Here is a 22,512-nt window from a genome sequence, read left to right as displayed (position 1 = left end):
AGCTCAGAACAGGATGCTTCTTACCTAACGCTTTTCAAACGAAACTGGAATTTTTCTGTTTGGAATCATCACTCCTGAAAACAGTGCTTTTACCGGCTGTTTATCTGTGGCGTGAATCTTGAAATTCTGAACCAGCTGATAAAAATACAAATAGGTAATATAATTGTACAGTTTATGACTTAAGATCAATAATTCAATATTTTTTCACTTGACATGTTGCAAATAAAGATAGACCTTGGATTCATTTCATGTGTGAAGCCTCAACAGCGCCTGGATTTTCTGCCAAACAAAAGCTGATTTAAATTGATATTTCTGACGGCTGACAACAATAGCCCTACATCATAAAACCAGTGACTGCTAAATTGACAAATTTAAAAATTGTACTGACTCCCTTCAGTATTTACTGGGCAGTTGCATTATTTCCTATTTGCATTGGTGAATCCATTATTTCTAACCTTGAAACAAAAATCATTGATTGTTTATATCATTCTGCAGAACTCTCCATTAATAATGAGTATTTTTATAGCAAAATAAAACAAATCGGAACAAACGCAGATAGGATGGACAACTGTTAAGAAAAAGTGCACAAAATCGTCATAGGCAAGACATATCCAGGTTATATACCAAGGGGCAGATTTACAATTACTGGTGCATCCCTGCATATCGGCAGGGATGCGCCAGTAATTGTGCGCCGCAGCTCCGCCACCCTTGATGCGCCGCATTTACAATGCGGCGCACCATGGGGCAAAAACGGCACAGATGAGTCACGCATCTGTGCCGTAAAAGCGCGCATTGTTGGAGTTGCGTCGCAAGCGCGATGCAGCTCCAGCAATGATCAGGGGGTCCCTATGTGCACAATGCTGCGTCAATCCTTACATCTGCTTCAAGCAGGCGCAGGGTTTTGACGCAGCATGGGCCCAAAAGTGACTGAGTGAAATCAGCCACTTTTGGGAGGCGTTCCTGCGTCGGAACGCCTCCCCCTGCGATGGTACGCCTCTTATGGCGCAGGGATTTACAACGTGACGCATCTGGGAGATGCTTCACGTTGTAAATACCCCGCACCATGACGCATATTTTGCACCGCCCCTGCATCACAAAAGTGACGCAACAGCGGCATAAACGCGGCGCAAGGGGCTTGTAAATCTGCGCCTAGAGTCTCAAACTCCAAGAATGGAATATGTAATACACATAAAAATAAAAATAAACATATTTCACAAAGTTATCAATATTATTCCAGAGCCAAAAAGATAAAGTAAACTCAAAGGATTTACAGAAATTAATGTCTGTTGCATTGCAATCAGATATATGCATACCCTGGTGCCTTCACAGTCCTTCAACAGAAAGTTTCTCCCTTAGACACACTGTGCCTGATTCACAGACTGCACTTTATTTACATTTTGTGGTACTATGAAACATACTGTGCTTTACAGTTCACATACGAAAAATGGAGTTTTATGCTTCTGCTGTACCTGTACTTGTGTGAGGGGAGCTCTCGGCATCTACTGTGTAGTCTCTGCACACTTCTGTATACACTTTGGTATTACATGTTGATGGGACTGGAAGGAGTGGGTGGGAAAAGGGGCAGACTCACTGCAAAAGGGGATACGCTCAGGGAGATGCAAGAGGGGTTTAGGCAGGGTCAGGTAGGGTTTTAGGGAAGGAGTTCAACCACCCACATAAGGGTAAACCTATTGCATTACTCTGGGGGTGGAAACATGAAATATATACAACTGTAGTAAGTTTACACTCGGAATTTGTGAATACCAAAAGTGAGAAACGTAATCCAAAGTGTAAACGTACTCAAAAAATTAAGTTGCCTTTGTGAGTCAGGCTCTTAGGGGCAGATTTACTAACAATTTGTGCCAGGTTTGCATCACAGATTTGAGGAGAGGCAGAAAACCACTAGACACCAGGGAATTATTACTTTATGTACGTTGGAGAGTGGCTCCTTGGGAAAGGGTAGCTCCCCAGCATTGTCCATAAATATTGTTTGTTTTTCAACTCCCTCTGGGGGCATACTGGGCATTTTTCAGGAAACCTCTTTTGTAATGTGTACTTCAAATGAGAGTCATCACCCTGCTGCATGTTGTTTTGACAGTTGTAATAATTGTAGCACATTTATCTTAAGTTTTATTGTGTTTCAAATTAATGTTTGAATTTGTGCAGGATCTGTAATGGGTTGCCTTGTGTGTATTTTTGTTTAGTTTTTAATTTATAGTGAGATACCTTTAGTGCTTGCTGTGTCTGTGCAGAGTAGGTGCTGCTGATCCTCATTCTAGTTGTACGTAGCAAGTAAGAGATCGTTTTTTGTAGTAGAAAGTTCATTGTGTGGTATGTATTGATAGTTTCTTTGCAGATCATTATATTTCTATAGTTGAATTTGTGGTTATTTAGGGTTTTTTTCTGAATCAAATCAAATTTATTTTATGATTACTTAAAATCCTTTACAAAAGCAGAGCAGATAGATACAAGTTAAAACGAAGGTAAAAATGAAATGAATAAAATCTGGTGAGGGTTTAAGATGCAAAAATGCAATCGTAGTCACCAGAGAACAATTAACTTTGTGAGAAAAAAAGGTACATTTAGAATTAAATCAATTGCGTGGTTTTACATGCAAAGAGTGTGCAAAGCTACATCACCAAGGTCTTATTTAATATCCTGGGCCTCATTTATGAGAAGTGATGCATCGCTGCGTGAAAGTAGTGATGTGTCACTTCTCAGTGCGCCCTCCTTGCGACATGATTGATGCGTCATATTTTCTGTATGACTCATCATGTTGCAAGGAGTTACGCGGCAAAAGTGACGCATTGCTGGAGTGTGTTACAAAAGTGACGCAGCTTCAGTAATGTGTCCAGTCACATGGGGCAAGCCCCATGTGAAAGGGCCTGTGTCCCTCTTACGCCTGCTGTGAGGCAGGCGTAAAATATTGACACACTTGCGTCCTAGAAGTGGCGCAGTGAAATCTTATAGATTTCACTACGTCACTTCTATGACTATTTCTTGCGTCAGTACGCCCCCCCCCGCATACATTATACCTGGCGCTGTTATAATGTGGCGCAGGTGTTTACAAAGTGACGCATCCACCTGGGTCAATTTGTAAATATGGTGCAACAAGGCACATTTTTTATGCCACTAGTGTGTCTCAAAAAGTGACTCACCGGCGGCGTAAATGTGACGCACAGCCTCATAAATGAGGCCCCCTGTAACTAGTAAAAGTTAATTTAGACTGGTATTAAGAGGGCGATACTGAGCAAGAGCGAGTGCAGGTGTTCCGTGAATCATAAGTTATTTTAGTGTCAGTACTCGGGCTGATCGTAAAGACATTCCAGCAGCTGCATAAAACTTCCCAATTCATGCGAGCTCCATCGGGACTACGGTGATGTATATATGCCTTAAGGCCTCCTTGCATGTTCTTACGCTGTGTTGAATAAACATGGTTCCTAAATACAAACGCCTTGTGGACTGTAGAGCTGGGCAAAAGCAAATACCATGCTCCGCAGATTCTGTGTGGTATTGGCACAAACAGCATCCAGTCCCACTTGACAACCAATTTTTCCAGTGATCTCTGTAGTCTTGAATTGGCAAAGTTAAAAGCCGTGTCATCATAACATTTTGTAGAGCATGCCTTCCCAGTCCTGCTTTTAGGTAGGGCTGGCATGCATTTGATTCATATGATTTGATAAGTCCCTCTGCACCCTGAACAGATCTGATCCATTCAATGTTTTGTTGCCTCAAAGTGGTCTTGCCACACTTCTTTTAGCAGATTCTTTAGTCTAAACTTTGTTAGTGGTATGTCTGTTAAAAGATCGACTGGTAATCCCAATGTTTTTTAGGCCATCAATAATACCTTGCCCAGCGACTGTTATTGTCTGTGAAAACCACCTGTAGCACTGCCCTTATTGTGCCCAATCATGCATTAATCAAGTTGTGGTGGAATTTGATTATATCTTTTTTGCATTCAATGTCCATTGCTGTGATGTAAAACTCTAATCGGATCAGTGAATGCCTAGTCGAGTATGGGAGCTTGAAAACTTTTCTATAAGCCATTACATATATCAGCCCTTCAGTTTTTTGGTCAGCAAACCAGGGAAGGCAAGGTGGCCGTAGCTCAGTGTAGACTTTAGCTTGGCTTCCATTACTCGTTGGATCCGCTCTCTCGAGTGGCTTACACGCTTGTGATGTAATTTACATAAGCCATATGTAAGTTTGGCTGCTTTCGCCTCTAGTGCTTTAACCTGCAGTACTGGTCTGCCGGTGTCTGCGAATTGTACAACCAGGTAGGTGTAATTCTTGGTCGTGGCTATCCTTAGACGGCCCAGCTGTCATACCAATGATAGTTTTTTTAGCTTGTGGCCAAAGATCAACACTTTTGTCTTTGATGCATTAGCTATAAGTTTATGTTCCATATTATAATGGTGTAGCGTCTCTAATGCCCTTTTCATACCTATTTTTGTTTGATTCAATAAAACCAGATCATCCGCGTATTGCATAATCGGCAGTCTTAGGTGACCCAATTTTGGAGGGAAGTTTTTAAGAGTGCCTCTGCCAGGTCTGCGGTATATAGGTTGAACAGGGTGGGACGATCACACAGCCCTGTTTTAGCCCCCTGTTCGTGAAGATCTTGACTGTAGCACATGTGCTTGTGAGCTTTACACCCACCCAGGTGCCAGTGTAGAGTGATAAAATGGCCGCAAGGAGTTTCCTTGGTATTCCCCATTTAACCAATTTTTCTCACAGTATATTGCGATCAACCCCATCAAAGGCGGCACTGTAATCCACAAAACATGCATATAATGGAGGGGTGGAGGTCCCAGTTGCCTTGGTTGCCAGAGATGAAAGTGCAGTGGTGTTATCCATGGCCAAAGAGTTCGGCCGAAAGCCGGTCAGGTATTGTGGAATTATACAATTTTTCGTTATCCATGACTCTAGCTATTTCAAGAGCACTTTAGCAAATGCCTTCCCTTCCACATCCAGTAAAGCAATCAATCTATAATTCCCCGGTTGAAGTCGCCCCCCCCTTTTTATGGATATGTTGTAGGATAGAGCCTTCCCATGAATCCAGTGTTGCAGATGTGTTGTAGCAATGGTTGAATAAGCACTGGATGTGGGTTGCCCAGTAATCATGATCTTCCCTGAATATGTACCCAGGCAGCCCGTTGGGCCCTGGCGCCCCATCCTTCCTGATTCCGTTGAGGAAAGTTAGAATTTCCCTTTCTGTTAGGAAAGGATCTGCCGGGTCACGCTCTTAGTTTTGATTGTCTTCTGCCTTCACAGTGTTTGCCATAGGAGTTTTTTGATTGACATATAAACTGGTTGCCAGAGCAACCCATTTATTAGCAGGTATGACATTTTGGGTATGGTGGCCGCTGTTTAGTCAATTGACATATCTCCAGAATTCCGTACTTTTATTGGGAGCTAGTAATGCATACATATTTCTTCATCTATCCTCCATGCTTGTTTGTTTCAACTGCCAAGCAATTTTTTTATGCATTTTTCTGCTGTCTTCAATAGTGTTTCCGTCCTAGAGGAAATTTCCTTCCTATGTTGTGACTCTGCCAAGTTGCTAAGAAGTACAAGGGAACGCTACTCACAAGGAACCAGGGTAATAACTGTATGTCAAGAAACAGGGGTTCAAGTGGCCAACAATTAGGTACAGTAAATGATATATATAATCTGCACAATGGCATTCGAAAAATGGATCATGTGGATGTCGGACAGAGAGGAGACCGAATACTGTTTGATTGAATATTTGCAGTTTATAACAGTAATTCAAATAGTTTTCCCATAAATACAAAGAAAACAGTGCTTTTTGTCCCCAGTATGTATTGGAACCAAAAACAAAAAGAAAGTACATTTGTGACAACAGTGCTATATACAGTTTGGTTTCCTTCATCTGAGAAATGATCAATAAATGATTATTAAGCCAAACACTGTATTAATAAACAATGTTGGTGTGGTGATTCATTTTTCTTTATAGTCAATGGTGTTTCGACCCTTCTGCGGATATGGGGTCTCTTCAGGACCTAATAATGTAGGGACATCTTAAAGTCAAGAATGGGAGAGTGGCATAAGCTTCCAGTAAGGGAAAGCATGTATGTCTTAATGTATCTGGGAATGTAGGATCAAGAAGTTACCTGAGCGAGTGGAACATTTTGCACAGCCACGTGCGTAAAGTGAAGAACACTGGTGTATGAATAAAGAGGAATACTCCCACTGGACCCAGCCGGTTGCTACTTGTGTGAGAAGGAGAAAGTAAGGAATTAGTTCAAGGCGTTGTGAGAATAATTAAAATTAAAATTAAGACACTGACAACAAGAGGGCAATATCTTACCTCAGTGTTAGGCAGGAAGAGATGTGTGGGCTGGCACCTCGTTATGCAATGCGGACAATGCCGCTGCCTGGGAACAGGGATTCTCCTGATATGTAGATAGCGATAATAGTTTCACTAGAAATGCAAGGGGTGTAGCCTTGTTGATCCCAATAGAAGGTCTGTATGGAATACAAAAAGCACCATGGGCCATTAATTAAGTGTGGTGCGAGCCTTCCCAAAAGTGTCTAAAAACTATGTGCCGCATTATGCATTTATTTCCTCTGTAGGAAAAAAAAGTGCGCCGAAAAACGGGCCTGCACAAGTGGTGAATAATATAAATTACGCTTGTCGATGTCCTGGGCGCTCGGTGAATGTTAGCCGCCAAAGGCGATCGTAAATCAAGGGCCGATATTCATACAGTGGAGCCGCTTGAAACGGGCCCAAATTAGCCGCGGATTAAGCCACTTTCTACAATGCGTGCTGCTACGTAGAATCATGGCGCTCCAGACAATCATTACTAAAAGGCTGGCACTAATGTAATATTGCGTCTTACATGGTGCTCTTTACAATGAAGAGGAGAGAGGTGTGCGGGGCTTAAATTATATTTGCCCTCGGCGGTCGTTAGGGAAACGGCGGCATTCACACAGTCATCAGGGCGGAGTCTCTTACCTGCTTGAATGAGCAGTGTATGTACACGTGCAGCCGCTAGGCGTTGTGTCCTCAGATGCCTGTTGGTTCAATGACAGCGAGTCAAAGAACCAGGCCTTCTTAAGTATTCACGCGGCTCGTTTGAGCCGGTAACAGTGTTTCACAAAAGAAGGAAAGAGAGAAAAGAACGGTGTACTCACTGTCTCGTGGAGTGCTCCGTGTCTATGATGTGTGGAGTGCAAAATATTATTGGTTAAGGAACCGGTAGAATGCGTTTAATGGCATAATGTACTGTCACAGCGTCTGGGTGCTGCCATTAAATGCATTCTATCGATGTCCGGATGTTACTAAACACTGCCTTCTTAGTTTGTGTATTCTACACACTGTAGACATATTTGCACACGTTTTTAATAATTTTTTAGCAACCGGTTCCTTAACCAATAATATTTTGCACTCCACACATCATAGACACGGAGCACTCCACGAGACAGTGAGAACACCGTTCTTTTCTCTCTTTCCTTCTTTTGTGAAACACTGTTACCGGCTCAAACGAGCCGCGTGAATACTTAAGAAGGCCTGGTACTTTGACTCGCTGTCATTGAACCAACAGGCATCTGAGGACACAACGCCTAGCGGCTGCACGTGTACATACACTGCTCATTCAAGCAGGTAAGAGACTCCGCCCTGACGACTGTGTGAATGCCGCCGTTTCACTAATGACCGCCGAGGGCAAATATAATTTAAGCCCCACACACCTCTCTCTTCTTCATTGTAAAGAGCACCATGTAAGACGCAATATTACATTAGTGCCAGCCTTTTAGTAATGATTGTCTGGAGCGCCAAGATTCTACATAGCAGCACGCATTGCAGAAAGTGGCTTCATCAATGGCTAATTTGGGCCTGTTTCAATAGGCTCCACTGTATAAATATTGGCCCTTGATTTAAGATCACCTTGGGCGGCTAACATTCACCGAGTGCCCAGGACATCGACAAGCGTAAATTATATTATTCACCACTTGTGCAGGCCAGTTTTTCGGCACACTGTTTTTTCCTACAGAGGAAATAAATGCATAACGCAGCACATAGTTTTTAGACACTTTTGGGAAGGCCCGCACCACACTTAATTATTGGCCCATGGCGCTTTTTGTATTCCATACAGACCTTCCATTGGGATCAACAAGGCTACACCCATTGCATTTCTAGTGAAACTATTATCGCTGTCTACATATCAAGAGAAGCCCTGTTCCCAGACAGCGGCATTGCCCGCATTGCACAACGAGTTGCTAGCCCTCACATCTCTTCCTGCCTCACACTTAGTTAGGATATTACCCTCTTGTTGCCAGTGTCTTAATTTTAATTTTAATTATTCTCACAATGCCTTGAACTAATTCCTTACTTTCTCCTTCTCACACATGTAGCACCCGGCTGGGTCCAGTGTGAGTATTCTTCTTTATTCATACACCGGTGTTCTTCACTTTACGCACGTGGCTGTGCAAAATGTTCCACTCGCTCAGGTAACTTCTTGGTCCTACATTCCCAGATACATTAAGACATACATGCTTTCCCTTACTGGAAGCTTATGCCACTCTCCCATTCTTGACTTTCAGATGTCCCTACATTATTAGGTCCTGAAGAGACCCCATATCCGCAGAAGGGTCGAAACGCCATTGACTATAAAGAGAAATGAATCACCACACCAACATTGTTTAATAATACAGTGTTTGGCTTAATAATCATTTATTGATCATTTCTCAGATGAAGGAAACAAAACTGTATATAGCACTGTTGTCACGAATTTACTTCCTTTTTGTTTTTGATTCCAATACACACTGGGGACAAAAAGCACTGTTTTCTTTGTATTGATGTGAAAACAATTTGAATTACTGTTATAAACTGCAAATATTCAATCAGACAGTATTCGGTCTCCTCTCTGTCTGACATCCACATGATCCATTTTTCGAATGCCATTGTGCAGATTATATATATCATTTACTGTACCTAATTGTTGGCCACTTGAACCACTGTTGTTTAACATACAGTGAATCTGCCAAGTGGCACCTCTTTTTGCTCTCAATGAAGGTTTTGTTGTCAGTAAAGTTGAATTGCCCCAGTGCAGTATATTTGATATTGTGGAAAGACTACCTTCCTGTAGACAGTGCTTTGGATAGTGAAGCCATAATTTCAGACCAACTACTCTGTGGACCGGTTATGCATGTATTCTGCTTCCATTTATTATACTTTGCCCGGCTTATGGGGCCCCATTTAATACGTTTTATAGAAGCTGTTTCATTATGTAGCTTGAGCATTTTGCCTGCAGTTAGGTGTTCCTCATGCATCATGCTGCTAGTATTAACGAGAACAGAGATTGGATGGTGATCACTTCTCGGAGTTTGCAGTTCCTTATACTCTTCACATCTCCTCAGCAAGCTCTTATTCAGGAAGACATAATTGAGCTTGGAGATATTTTTGAATGTAGGTTGTGGGTTAGTTGTCGGCTGCCCTACCTTGTTCGCAGACTCCAGATTAAATTCATTAATACAGGCTTCCATGAGATTTCGATAACGATCATCTTGTCTTTGGTCCGGGCTGCATAAATCTCTTATGTTGAAATCCCCAGTAATAATACATTCATGACCTGGGTTCTCGTGGAGATATTCTCTAATCAGCCTAATGATCCTTCTGGTATTTATATTCTTATCCTTTTTTTTGGGTTGACATAAAGAATAATTACTCCAATTGGGAAAGGAGTGCCCTCTACTCTAAACCCATTTATAGATATAATCTGCACATCAAGTGAGTACATGGGCCATTCCTCAATTGTTAATTGCAGATTTAATTTTACAAATATCGAGATCCTGTCGCTCGGTCTTCCAAAGATGTTTTTTTTCCTAGCCATTGTATGAATCGCCTGGTAGCCTTTGATGTAATTGGCTGTTTCCATTCAAGTTTCCTAAAAACATAGGATGTCTCCTGTCTTCAGGGATTCCATGGCATCTTTGTTGATCAGGATCAACTTAAGCCCTGCCACATTCCAGCTTATTAGCCTGAACTTAGTACTTATTGGTTCCGCTTTAGTGCCTCTGTGTTTGTTTGTTTAAACCCTCCCTGGTAGGCCGCGCTTTTGTAGTCCGTGCGAAGATGGTATTTTTCTTATACTAAGAACTTCTCCAACCCCTCGGAATGCAATGCCGTATTAAGCCTAGCCGAATCTTCTTGTTTCTTGACCTGAGGGGCTCTCACCTCCATTCAGTGTCTGATAGCAGTGCCCTTCTGTAGCTCTATTTTAATGTTATTGTGAAATATTTTTCTTGAATTTGATTTTGTGCCCCTGTGTCTGTTTCTGCCATGATATTTCAAATGTCTGTCTTGTTGAGCCACTTTGTTAGGGTCGATTCCCTATGCCCTGTCCAGGTATTTTCTTTTAAATGCACCACTATAAGTTGTGCAGATGTAAAGTAGGCCAGTGAGGGTATGCTTGTCAGAAGATGCAGAATGTTTGAGAGACCTAGAATGTCAACCGAGCCCCTTGTCTCAAATTCAGGGGTGAAAATCAGCATGTGCTCCACGTCAGTCAGGAGATCCTGAACCAAGTCATTAACCACACCCTCATATCTCGGCCCATGAGTTATTTGATCTGTGGACCTTGTTTGGCCATTATTCCAGCCGGAGACAGCATTTGCTTACTTATCCATTTTAATATTAGGATGACAAGGTTGCTCACACGTCTGGGTCATTTGACCAGGCAGTGGGGTCTTCCTTGCTTGTATTGTCATTCTTGTTTGTGTAGAAAATGCAGTTGCTGTATTTTAGGCTTTGCATTGGCATTCCGTATATGTTTGATGGATTTTCTGTGAGCCGGGTTCCTTCTCTGTTGCTAGTGTCAATAACTCAATTGTATTGTATGATTGCCTTTCAATGGGCATCTGGCCTATAAATGGGAGGTCATTTTGTTGCTGATCCCTGACATTACCCTTAGTTCCTGAATTTCTTTCCCTCTCAATTGCACTACTGTGAGATCACAAATTTCTGTTCCATTGGCTATTTTGCTATGACTTGTATTCACCACCCCAGTGAATGATCTTGCATGTGGATGTAAAGAAATGTGGGTGTTGCAATATGGGAAATTTTCATTGTGTAGTCTTTCCATGTGTTTGCCTGGGTTTTCCTGACAGTTTTTCGCGTCGGATGCTTCAGCTGTGACACTATTTCTTTTTTGGAAGATGAGATAGATCATGGGGCCCTTTTTGATGCTGGCTTTACTAATGTCCTCCTGGTTGCCGGATTGCGATGAGGAGTTTGTTGTTTCATGCTTTTTTTGCATGAGTATCATCCCACCTTTCCGTTTATTTGTTTTCAAAGCTTTCCGTAGTTTTTTCTTATGTCCTCTTGACAATTGTCCATCGGTATTTTTTCAACCTATGTTCTTAGTTTGATTTCCCTCATCTATACTAGGTGCAGAACTGTCACTTTTTTCCGTGGACCTACTGCTATTTGTAGCTACTTTGTCAGTTGTAGCCTTTGAGTCCATGGGCGTTGGATTTATTATAGCTCCGGAGCCACAATGATATTCCTTTTTTTGGAGTATTTCCTATTTTGTATGTGATTTATCCGTGCCTCACAACATTGTTTTAGTAGCGTTGCCATAAGATCAGGAAGTGTGGTTAGTTTCTCAACTGTTGCTTAGCTAAAGCTTTTTGCTGGACATGTGACACTCCCTTTGTCCTTTTCACTGACAACCATCTGATCAACATTATGGCTGATCATATCCACTTTTTCATTAATTTTCAAGACACTTTGCTCAAGCATATGTATTAAATCCACCTGGATTTCTAGTTTGTGAGATTGCCAGGAAAGTGCCTTTACTGCTGCCAATAAGAACGAGTTTATTGTATTCAATATGTATTCCGGGCCATTCTTAATATGTATGACTTGTTCATCACTCAGGGTCCCACAATGCCTGCCAGTTGTGGCCCCTACGATGCCCTCCGCCAATGGTTGCAGTTTGGGGTCTAATGTAGCTGTTGTTTTTATTGACTCTGAGGATACCGAATCTGATATGCTAGCGGCCCCAGATACTTGTTGAAATTGTTCCCTGCCTTGATTTATGGGCGTGGAGCAGCTCTGAGTCTTCCCCTGACTGCCAGCATTGATAGAGTCATCCAGTTTGTCCTGGCGCTGATCATTTAAATGGTGGACTAGGGCCTCTATCTCAAAAAATGTCTTGTTCTAGTATGCCCGCGGAATGGATGTCCCTGTGGTGGCCCCTGCAGTTCGTTTAATGCTTCAGCTTCAGCTACATTTATGGTTGATGATATCTTGATAATTTGCTCTGGTCCATGATCCTCCAGGTCAAAGATATGTTTAGCGGCTGTGTTTTTGTTGGCGTTGCGGGCCGTGTCTGCCAACTCTACTGTTTCTGCGAGTCTCGCCATCTCTGTAATTAGTGTCTCCTCCAGGCTGTCCTGGACTGTGCTTTTTAACTTGAGGAGGTTGTCCTTGACCAGCATTACTACCTCCTGGCTGGTTGAAAAAGGTTTGGGGCTGTTTTCTAGTAGACCCTCGTCTTTCGTCTTTTGGGCCTTCTGGACGCCATGGGCTCCTGATTTTTGGCCTTGTAAAACATTGATGAATCCGGAGGTCCCCTGTTGTTGGTTTACGGGCCTCTCAGTTTTTTTATAACTCATTTTCCTAACAGAGATGCTGCGCTTATGGGCCACAAATACCTTATGCGAGTACTTTCAGTTAATGGGAAATGTAGAAGACTGTAGCCTTGCCCTACGTTCCCATGCTCTTACCAGCTCTTTTGCCTTCTCCCGCCTCAAAAGGCTATGTCGGGTCACTGTTTGAGCGTGTACTTGACGAACCTGCTCTGGTTAGTGCATTAACTCAATGAATCAAGTTAAAACAGGTTGAATCTGATTAACTCAGCTAGTTGGTGCCACCTGCAGGCCAGTTGTATGTATTGGCTCCAAGAGGTGGTACGATTTAATTGAGTTAATCAAATCAAGTTTAACTCCAGAACAAAACCATTCCATGCCACTCAGAAGTCTGTGGACTGTAGTTTTGAGTGGGTAATGCCTCCAGATTATTGATGATAATTGGATAATTGCAGGGTTTTGCCTTACAACTTTTCCCTGTTGGTGCACTCAATACAGCACTCTCTGTGCAGCATTTTGCGTCCCTCCAGGGGGTGTAACTTGTGGCTTGTAGAACTCACTGTTCAGCCATACAGCGTTTTGCCTCCCTCCTGGCAGGTATAGTTGACAATGTGTGATATACAATAATATTTGCTGAGTGAGCAGTGTGTGCAATATGGGCAATAGCTGTTGTCAGTGAAGCTGAAAGAAAAAGGAACTGGTTAAGCGCTTAACATCACCTCCGTGCAATCACTTGCCTCTGCCTCTTGCCTCTTCCCACCTATAACCACCAGCAGCTCACTGCTGCACCGCTCATTCGTTCATTACCAAATTATAACTGCTCCACGCCGAGCTCCAAGCTCCAAGCTCCAGGGAAAACCAGAACTGATTTTGCCGGCTAACGATGGCTTACAGCAGATTCACTACGGCGGTGCTGTGGTTGATTGCCCATCACCGCTGCCCACCTCTTGCCGCCTCCGCCTCTCGCCACCCCCTTGCTGCAGCGATAGTGGCGGCAGCAGCTTGGCAACAGCTTGGCAACGTGTCAGCAGTTTGACAGCAGCTTGGCAGCTGTATTTCGGTTGCCGGGTTCACCACACGCTGCCTGCGGTTGGCGACTCTTCCCTGCATCTTGCCAAGCCTTGCCTCGCCTTGCCTCAATGCCTTGTTCACGGCGTTCTGTCCTCTCCCGGCGGCTCAGGGATCACAGCTCGCAGCTCACGGCGTTCTGCTCTCTCACGGCAGCTTAGGGGTCACAGCTTGCAGTTCACGGTGTTCTGCACTCTCAAGGCAGCTCCTGTTTGATACAACCACAGTTTGTTGAGTTCTAATTTGAAGCTGGTATTTACAGTTGTCTGATTTTTTCTGTGACCATTTTATTAGTAAGCATGATAGCTGTCCTCAGGCAGAATATCCAGCAGGTTGTTGGTTAGATTTCTGAATCTGCCTCTAAACATGGCTTTGAGACTGACTCTTCATTTAAGGCAGGGGTCCAAGTGCAAGATTCCGGCTGTAAATGTTCTGTAAGAGAGCAATTATCCAATAATGAATCCACTATTAGAACTGATGAAGTGCCATATTTAGAAGAGGACAAAGATGCACCTTTAGTGCAGCACAGATGTGCTGGATTGCAACCGGCTTCTCATTGAAAGTGCTGAACTCTGGGTTGCCTCATACATGATGCAGCCTGTTTGACGTTCATTTAATGATTTTGCAGGGTGTAGAGGTAATACAGACAACTTTTTTTGCCAATTAAACTCTTCCAGCTCTTTATTGAGGATGCATTTTTGAAGAATATTGTTGAGGAGAGCAATTTGCATGCAGAACATTATACAAGAGACAAGAGTGCCACACTTAAGACCCACTTTAAAGCTACCTGGTGGTCTCCTGCAAATCTGTATGAGAAGGGAGTGTCGCTTTTTTGATGATATTGATAAGGAAGCTGACATTGTCTTCATATTCATCTACTAGTCTCTTTGTAGCAATTGTTATTTTTCCAACAACCATTAGTCAAGATAGTTATTTGCTTAGACAGTGGTTGCTGCATTTTGTGAATAATGTTCCAGGGTTGCCATGAGATCTCCCTGATTGTGACCATTTCTGCAATATTCTGCCTGTCCTTGACCAATTAGTTGGTCATTCCTGGTCAAGATATAGCTGTAGCTGAATCAATGGTCCTGTTCAAGGGCCGTTTGTTGTTCAGTAATACCTGTCAACAGAGCACATTATGTTATTAAGCTGTGAATGTTGTGTGAAAGTGCCTCTGGATATGTGTATAATTTCGGAATGTATACTTTTAGGGATTCTTCAATTCATGCGCCCTGTCTGTCATTTGGCGTTTAGAGTCAGTGAAACAATTGTGTGGGAACTTGCTAGAGGACATTTTCACAAAGGTCACCATTTTACGTGAACAATATGTACACAGGTGTGCAATTATTTAAAGAATTGTTCAGAGTGGGCAATGCGTTATGCGGTACAATTCACTGTAACTCTAAAGGTTACCCTAAAGAGATTGTGTGCGTAAGAAGCGTCAATGGGGACAAAGCAGTGCCTTGTGTAGTAATGAACTACACTTATTGGAATTTTTGAAAGAAGAGATGTCCACTTGCTCACAACTATTCATGATGAAAGTATGGCTACAGTGACTGTTTGGGGTCAGGTAACAGAAGTGTGCAAACCAGAGTGCCTTCTTGACTACAATAAGCCCATGGGAGGTGTAGATAGAGTAAATCAAAGGTTGGAGCCTTACAATGTTGTTTGGAAGTTTGATCCATGCCTTTCGCGGCCATTAGGTCCAGCCACCCAAATGGGGTAGCGTATTTATCAGAATAGTTAGGGGTGATAGGAATATTTTGGCTCTCTCTGGTTCCCGGAATTCTGAAAGTTTATTTCACTGAAATGAAAGGAAAAGGTGTGATTTTAAATAAAACTTGAGGTTTGCAGGGCATTGTGGGAAAGAAAACATTGTGGGATTCAAGTGCGGTGCACCACCTTGGACTCCCCATAGATCTAGTTTTTAGAAATGTCTGGATTGTATAGGTTTTTGTGGGTAACCGCAAAGGTCGGTGACAAATACCACAGTTACACCATTGCAAATTCTGGTAATTTTTTTACAGGAAAGGTTGGAATATCTACATTGTGTTTGGAGCCTTTCCTGTTGCAGGCACTAGACCCACCCACACAAGTAAGGTACCATTTTTACTGGGAGTCTTTGGGAAATGATGGGGCTAGTACATCTCACAGAAATGTGAGGAGAATGTGTGTTTTTACGCAAGATTTTAGGTTTCTCTGGAAGAAAACCCGGTGCAAGTCACATGGAGTACCACGGTTGTCTAAATTAAAAAACATGTGCAGCTTTGCTAAGTTTCCCAAGGTGCAGGCTGAGCTAGGGCCCAAAATCAATAGCTACCACATTGCAAAAAAAAAAGGCGGTTTTCAGTGGAAAACTGTGATGTATCCATATTGCATTTGGGCCCTTTCCCGTTACAGGCACCATGCCTACCCAAACAAATGAGGTACCATTTGAATTGGGAGACATAGAGGAATGCATGGAAATAGGAAATTAGTGGCTCTCCTCAAAGAAACGCGAGCAAAATGTGTGTTTTAGCCAAGGTTTGAGGTTTGCAAAGGTAAGTAAACCTGGTGATAGCCATACAAGTCATCCCTGGACTCCCCTTGAAGTCTAGTTTTCAAAAACGTGCAGGTTTGCTAGGTCTTCCTCGATGCCAACTAAGCTAGGGCCCAAAATTTACACCTACCCCCATTGCCAAAAAGGTCAGTTTTCAGTGGAAAAATGTGACATGCCCATGTTGCATTTTGGCCTGTTCTTGTTGCAGGCACTAGGCTGACAGACAAGTGAGGTAACACTTTTGTCGGGAGACTTTTGGGAACACACAATAGTAGAACATTTGTTATTAAGAATTGGATTACATTCTCAAGAATGCCATCAGAATCATTTGCTAGCATGGGTACCCCAAATTCTGAGATAAATGCATTGGTTACCTTCATACCCATTTTCAGTATTTATATTTCACCATATGAATTGTTGTATAGTCTGTACAAAATGAAAAACCATTGTAAGGTGCTTGGAGGACATACAATCCCTATATATGCCCATGACTGAAGGGGTCTAGCGGATGTAACAGTATGTTGCTTTTTTAAATCGCCTATAGGGACAAGAAATTACAGATGAAAAGTTGTCACAAATGAATGTTTTTTCTTACTCATTTTCAACATTATTTTTATATTTTTTGTAAAAACCTTGAGGGATCTACACAAAAGATCCATTGATATATTCAGAATTTTGTCTACTTAATCAATAGCTCTCCGTGATCGGCTAAGGTTTTCACACAAGTTTCTACCACAAAACAGAAAGAGGTTGAAAGCACATAAATTATGAACAATTATATACCGCTTTGAAAAGTGCCAAAACTGTTGGAAAAAATATTATTTGATTCAGTTCTGCATGTTTGTGAAAGCTGGGAAGAAGGTGACATCAGTACAGAAAACCTTTTCCTGGTCCAAGTTTTCGGGAAAAAAAACAATCAATTTTTTGCAGAGCACTTTTCCCTAATTTTGGCACCAAAAAAGTTAGCTATATATTGTCTATTTTCTCACTGCCCCCTCCAAGAGAATCAAAACCCTGGGTATCTTTACAATGCCTGTGAAGTTGTAAACATGTACACAAGTTTGGCATGGGTACCTTATGCGGGAAAAAGTTAGGAAGGCATAAATGTTGAGTACCCCAAATAGTAAAAGAATGGCATGGCATTATAAGGGGAAACGGCTTCGCCGTCAAGAGGTAATGGCTAATTTATCCCTAGTAAAAATAGATAACTTTAAAAAGGAGTCCATGGCAGAGTACAGATAGTCAAAATAGTGACAGTCCCAATGTTCAGGTATATGTGTGGCAAATATGTCTGAGGCTCTCTGCCCCTGAGACTATCTCCTGCCAAACTCTATGCCACCACATCCACCAGAGGTCTCTGTCTTCCACATTTTTGTTCCCACTAGAGGGCCCAATATTTGTCTCTGATGGCATATCACCTTCTCTCACAGAGTAAAATTCGTTTGTGGGTCAGGATTGAGTGGAGACTTTACAATGTCACCCCTGGCCTTTATGCCAGTCCATGGGCATTATGGGATCCATTTAATCCCATGCTGTTAGAAATTAATACGGCCCAGAAATTGACTCACAGTGTTCTGAATGAAACAGCTTATTGCGCCAAAAAGCATCTCTGAGGCACAATGGAACAATCATGATCGATGGCCTACTGTTATGGTGGCCTGAGTGGTCTCGAGTAAGCATGGGCTGAAAATTCGTTCAGCTCGCCGAATTTGCGGATTTTCTGCGATTTTGCGATCCCGAATCTGGCGAAATCGCGGTAAAATCCAGAAATCAGCGGGACGAATTTTCAGCCAAGCACTTACAGGGTTACAGAAGCAGGTGCAAAAGTTGAAGCTAATTTTTTGTAACCTTTTACAAAAGGGTTACAAAGAAATTAACTTCAACTTGGGCACCTGCTGCTGTAAGCCTGTAAGTGCTTCTGGCGCCTCGTTGTCTACTTGCAACTATTCTCTGACCCTGCTCTGACACTTGAAGCAGGGTCAGAGAATAGTTACAAGTAGGCAATGAGGTGCCTGTCACGAAAATTAAACCTCAACAGGAAGAACTGACAGATATAAAAACAAGCATTTGCAATGCAATAGGTCTCGCATTAGGAAAGTTTGAGCTATTGGTCTTGTAAATGACAATTTTTTTTATTTATGTGTTGGTTTTAAAAATAGCTAAATTAATAGCTTTGTCATTTACAATGCCAATAGTTATAACTTTCGCAAATGTGACACCTATAGCATTTGTAATGCAACATGCTTTGTATTTACGTGACTTAGATGGATTGATATATCAAATTACAATGGATTTTAATGTTTTTAAATAATTAATACTTAAATAAAAGTGATATTAATTTATAATGGCAATAGCTTAAACTTTTGTAAATAACGTTTGTGAAGATTATGTTCAGTGTATTTTATTCATTTGTAATAAAGCTTGAAACATTGAGAGAACATATTTGAACCAGTTGTTGTTGAATAGTTGGGCAGATTGATGCTGGGGTGGCGCTGAGTGGTGCTGTGGTGGTGCTGAGTGGTGCTGTGGTGATGCTGAGTGGTGCTGTGGTGGTGCTGACTGATCCTGGGATGGTGCTCGATGCTGGGGTGGTGCTGAGTGGTGCTGTGGTGGTGCTGAGTGATGCTGTAGTGGTGCTGAGTGATTCTGTGGTGGTGCTGAGTGGTGCTGTGGTGGTGCTGAGTGATAATGTGGTGGTGCTGAGTGATGCTGTGGTGGTGCTGAGGGATGCTGTGGTGGTGCTGAGTGGTGCTGGGGTGTTGCTGAGTGGTGCTGTGGCGGTGCTGAGTGATACTGTGGTGGTGCTGAGTGATGCAGAGGTGGTGCTGAGTGGTGCTGTGGTGGTGCTGAGTAATAATGTGGTGGCACTGAGTGATGCTGTGGTGGCGCTGAGTGGTGCTGTGGTGGTGCTGAGTGGTTCTGTGGTGGTGCTAAGTGATGCTCTGGTGGTGCTGAGTGGTGCTGTGGTGGTGCTGAGTAATGCTGTGGTGGTGCTGAGTGATGCTGTGGTGGTGCTGTGGTGGTGCTGAGTGATAACATGGTGGTGCTGAGTGGTGCTGTGGTAGTGCTGAGTGGTGCTGTGGTGGTGCTGAGTGATAATGTGGTGGTGCTGAGTGATAATGTGGGGGTGCTGAGTGATGCTGGGGTAGCGCTGAGTGATGATGTGGTGATGCAGAGGGCAGAAAGGCACAAAAAGCAGTCTAACAAAGGGCAGAAGGGCAGAAAAAAAGGGAAAACGAGTCTAACAGAGGGCAGAAGGGCACAAAAACCAGTCTAACAGAGGACAGAAGGGCAGAAAAACAAGGGAAAATCGAGTTTTACAGAGGGCAGAAGGGCACAAAAAAACGAGTCTAACAGGGGGCAGAAAGGCACAAAAACGAGTCTAACAGACGGCCGAAGGGCACAAAAAACGAGTCTAACAGAGGGCAGAAGGGCAGAAAAACAAGGGAATAACAGAGGGCAGAAGGGCACAAAAACGAGTCTAACAGAGGGCAGAAGGGCAGAAAAACAAGGGCAAAATGAGCCTAACAGAGGGCAGAAGGGCACAAAAAACAAGTCTAACAGGGGGCAGAAGGGCAGAAAAACAAGGGAAAAACGAGTCTTACAGAGGGCAGAAGGGCAGAAAAACAAGGGAAAAACGAGTCTAACAGAGGGTAGAAGGGCACAAAAAACTGGGGATGCGCCAGTTATTATGCACCGCAGTTCTGCCACCCATGTTCCGCCGCATTTACAATGCGGCGCACCATGTGGCAAAAACGGCACAGATGCGTCACACATCTGTGCTGTAAAAGCAGCGCATTTCTGGAGCTACGTCGCAAGCAGGACGCAGCTCCAGCAATGCTCTGGGGGGCCCTATCTCCCAAATGCTGCGTCAAGCCTTGTGCCTGCTTCAAGCAGGCGCAGGGTTTTGAAGCAGCCTTGGCCTAAAAGTGACTGAGTGAAATCATGTAGATTTCACTCAGCTACTTTTAGGAGGCGTTCCTGCGCAGGAACGCCCTCCCCTGCGCCGCAACGCCTCCTGATGGCGCAGGGCTTTACAACGTGATGTATCTCTCAGATGCGTCACGTTAATACCCAGCACCATGGCGCATCTTTTGTGCTGCCGCTGCGTCACAAAAGTGACGCAAGTGCGGCACAAAAGAGGCGCAAGCGGCTTGTAAATCTGCTCCATAGTGCTTTTACTACACTGTAGCTACTTAAAGGGCCAGAAGATGTGTCTCCAGTGACCATGTGTGCCTGTGCCTGTGTTACAGGTAAACATGGTCACTGGAGACACATCCTCTGCCCCTTTACTCAGCTGCAGTGTAGAAAAGTACTATACATTTACCCAATGAGGGAGCACTTACTGGATTAGCCAGTAGAAAGATCTCCAGGGCAAATTGCAAGAAAATCTGCGATTTTGCAGGAAAATTTGCAATTATTTTTTGCTAATTCACGAGGAAATCCGTGAATTCGCAGAACGCGAATTCGCAAATTCCGCCCATGCTTAGTCGGAGCAGAAATCTCAGAAATCCATCATCGCCTGTTTTACGATGCCCTCCGGTCTCTTGAGAGTCTTGTTGCAGATTATCATATTCCATGCCACCACTTTTGGTGCTACATCCAGGTACATCACTGTCTTTACCTCACTAGGGGTCCTGCCCCCGTCCTCTATCCTCACTTATCTGGTGCAGAGAGGCTCTGACAAAAACTGTTCCCTGGACTTAGCGGTCTGTTGGTGTCTAAACTGTTCTTTACATTTCTGAAAAACCTGTTTCGGATTCTGTGGTAGCACCATTATCAACTTGACTAATCTGCGGAGCTTTGGTGACTTCTCATGACCTCCCACGGTAAGGGACGTTGGGAGCTAGAATTAAGTTTTGCTACTTAAAAATCTTGCAAGTCTGGTGCTGGTCACCGCATAGGCTACACAGGGCGTGGCTGATGTCTATGTCGAACTGCTGGCGCTGTCAAGCCCTGAGCTGTGTCATTCTCCACATTCTTTGGTCCTGCCCGATGCTCACACCCATTTGGACTGGGGTTGAATGCCTCCTGTGTGATACGCTTCGACAAGCAATCCCCCTTTTAACCCCCTCGCAATCCTTCATGCCAACCGGGGCCTCACAGCACTTACCTCCCACAAAGTTTGCTGGGTAGCCTCCCTACTGACTGCAGCTCAGCTGTAGAGCTGTGCATCATCATCTGGTGGTCCTTGTCAGCTGTTCCCACCCAGGAGGACTTGCTTTAAAGTGTCGCGACAACAGCTGCTGCACACGAATGGCTGATCTATTCATCTACTGACTGAATGACAATGAGCATTTGTTTACGGAAATCTGGGAACCCCTCCTTCATGAGGCACAGTAATGGGCTGGCATACACTTTGATGCCAGACTTTTGGGTGGCTATTATTCATCATTGTTTACCCCCTCCCTCCTGCGCTGGTGGTTCCACGTCTGGTTGTTTGTATGCTTGATGATTTCAATGAGATCCGTCTCTCCTGCCACCTACTTCCTGTTGGCCTCTCTTTTGATCCTGACTTGCTGTCCTGCCCATTGAGGGCTCTGTCGTCCAGTCACATCACAATGAATCAAAATTTTGAAATCATGCTAGCCTACTTCTCTGCATGTTCAGTTATCCTTAAACTGGAACATTTTGAGTGAGATTGTCCTAGGAACAAAAGTTCATGCATTGAATGGTGAGTTTCAAAAATACATTCCTGTGAGACGTACCGGTATAGATTAAAAAATGTACCCTTTCTTTTATCAATAACCTAAATATTACCTCAGAAAAGCCTTGGTTGAGCCTGAATTTGGACGTAGTCCCTCAAACAAATAGTGATCATGGCTCAAGTGGATTGGCTGCATAATGCTATCAGGTGGCATACGTTAGGAACGGATAATACTCACCAGGATGAACAGCACTGCTTGCCTCTCAGGGATCCATAAAGAAGCGATTCTGGGAATTATGGGGAGTGTAAACTAAAACACAGATGATGTCAGGGATTCACAAAACTAGGTTTAGCATGCTGAGGAAGGAGATGGATGCTGAGCATCAGGAACTCAACAAATCAGTCCACCAGCTCCACGTTGCAACTTCTTACTGTCTTGTCAATGAGAAGCATGACCCGAGACAGCAAAGGGGGCAGCAGACCATCACAACTACAGTTCATATTGTCTGAATTGCACCCTCTGCTGCTGTGTTTCTCAATATGTTTATCACCCCGAGCATAAGTGCCATAATTGATCTGGTGCACTTGAGGAAGCAATTGGCCCTCTCTCATTCAATGAACAGTTTGAAAGTACCCCCCACCT

At 43.4% G+C, this 22,512-nt stretch overlaps 1 protein-coding gene across 1 annotated transcript in view; it reads right to left on the bottom strand.

The window, feature by feature from the left end:
* Positions 1-24: 24 nt before the first annotated feature.
* LOC147723126 (1,25-dihydroxyvitamin D(3) 24-hydroxylase, mitochondrial-like) overlaps positions 25-22,512 on the bottom strand; it is a 162,213-nt gene continuing 139,725 nt past the window's right edge. The window contains exon 12 of the mRNA XM_086967450.1: positions 25-135. Coding sequence (XP_086823576.1) covers positions 25-135 — 111 coding nt within the window. The remainder of the gene's footprint in view (positions 136-22,512) is intronic.

This window comes from Lissotriton vulgaris, chromosome 4_1, assembly GCF_964263255.1.
Source record: "Lissotriton vulgaris chromosome 4_1, aLisVul1.2, whole genome shotgun sequence".
In the NCBI taxonomy this organism is placed as follows: domain Eukaryota; kingdom Metazoa; phylum Chordata; class Amphibia; order Caudata; family Salamandridae; genus Lissotriton; species Lissotriton vulgaris.
This window is presented reverse-complemented; position numbering and strand designations above follow the sequence as displayed.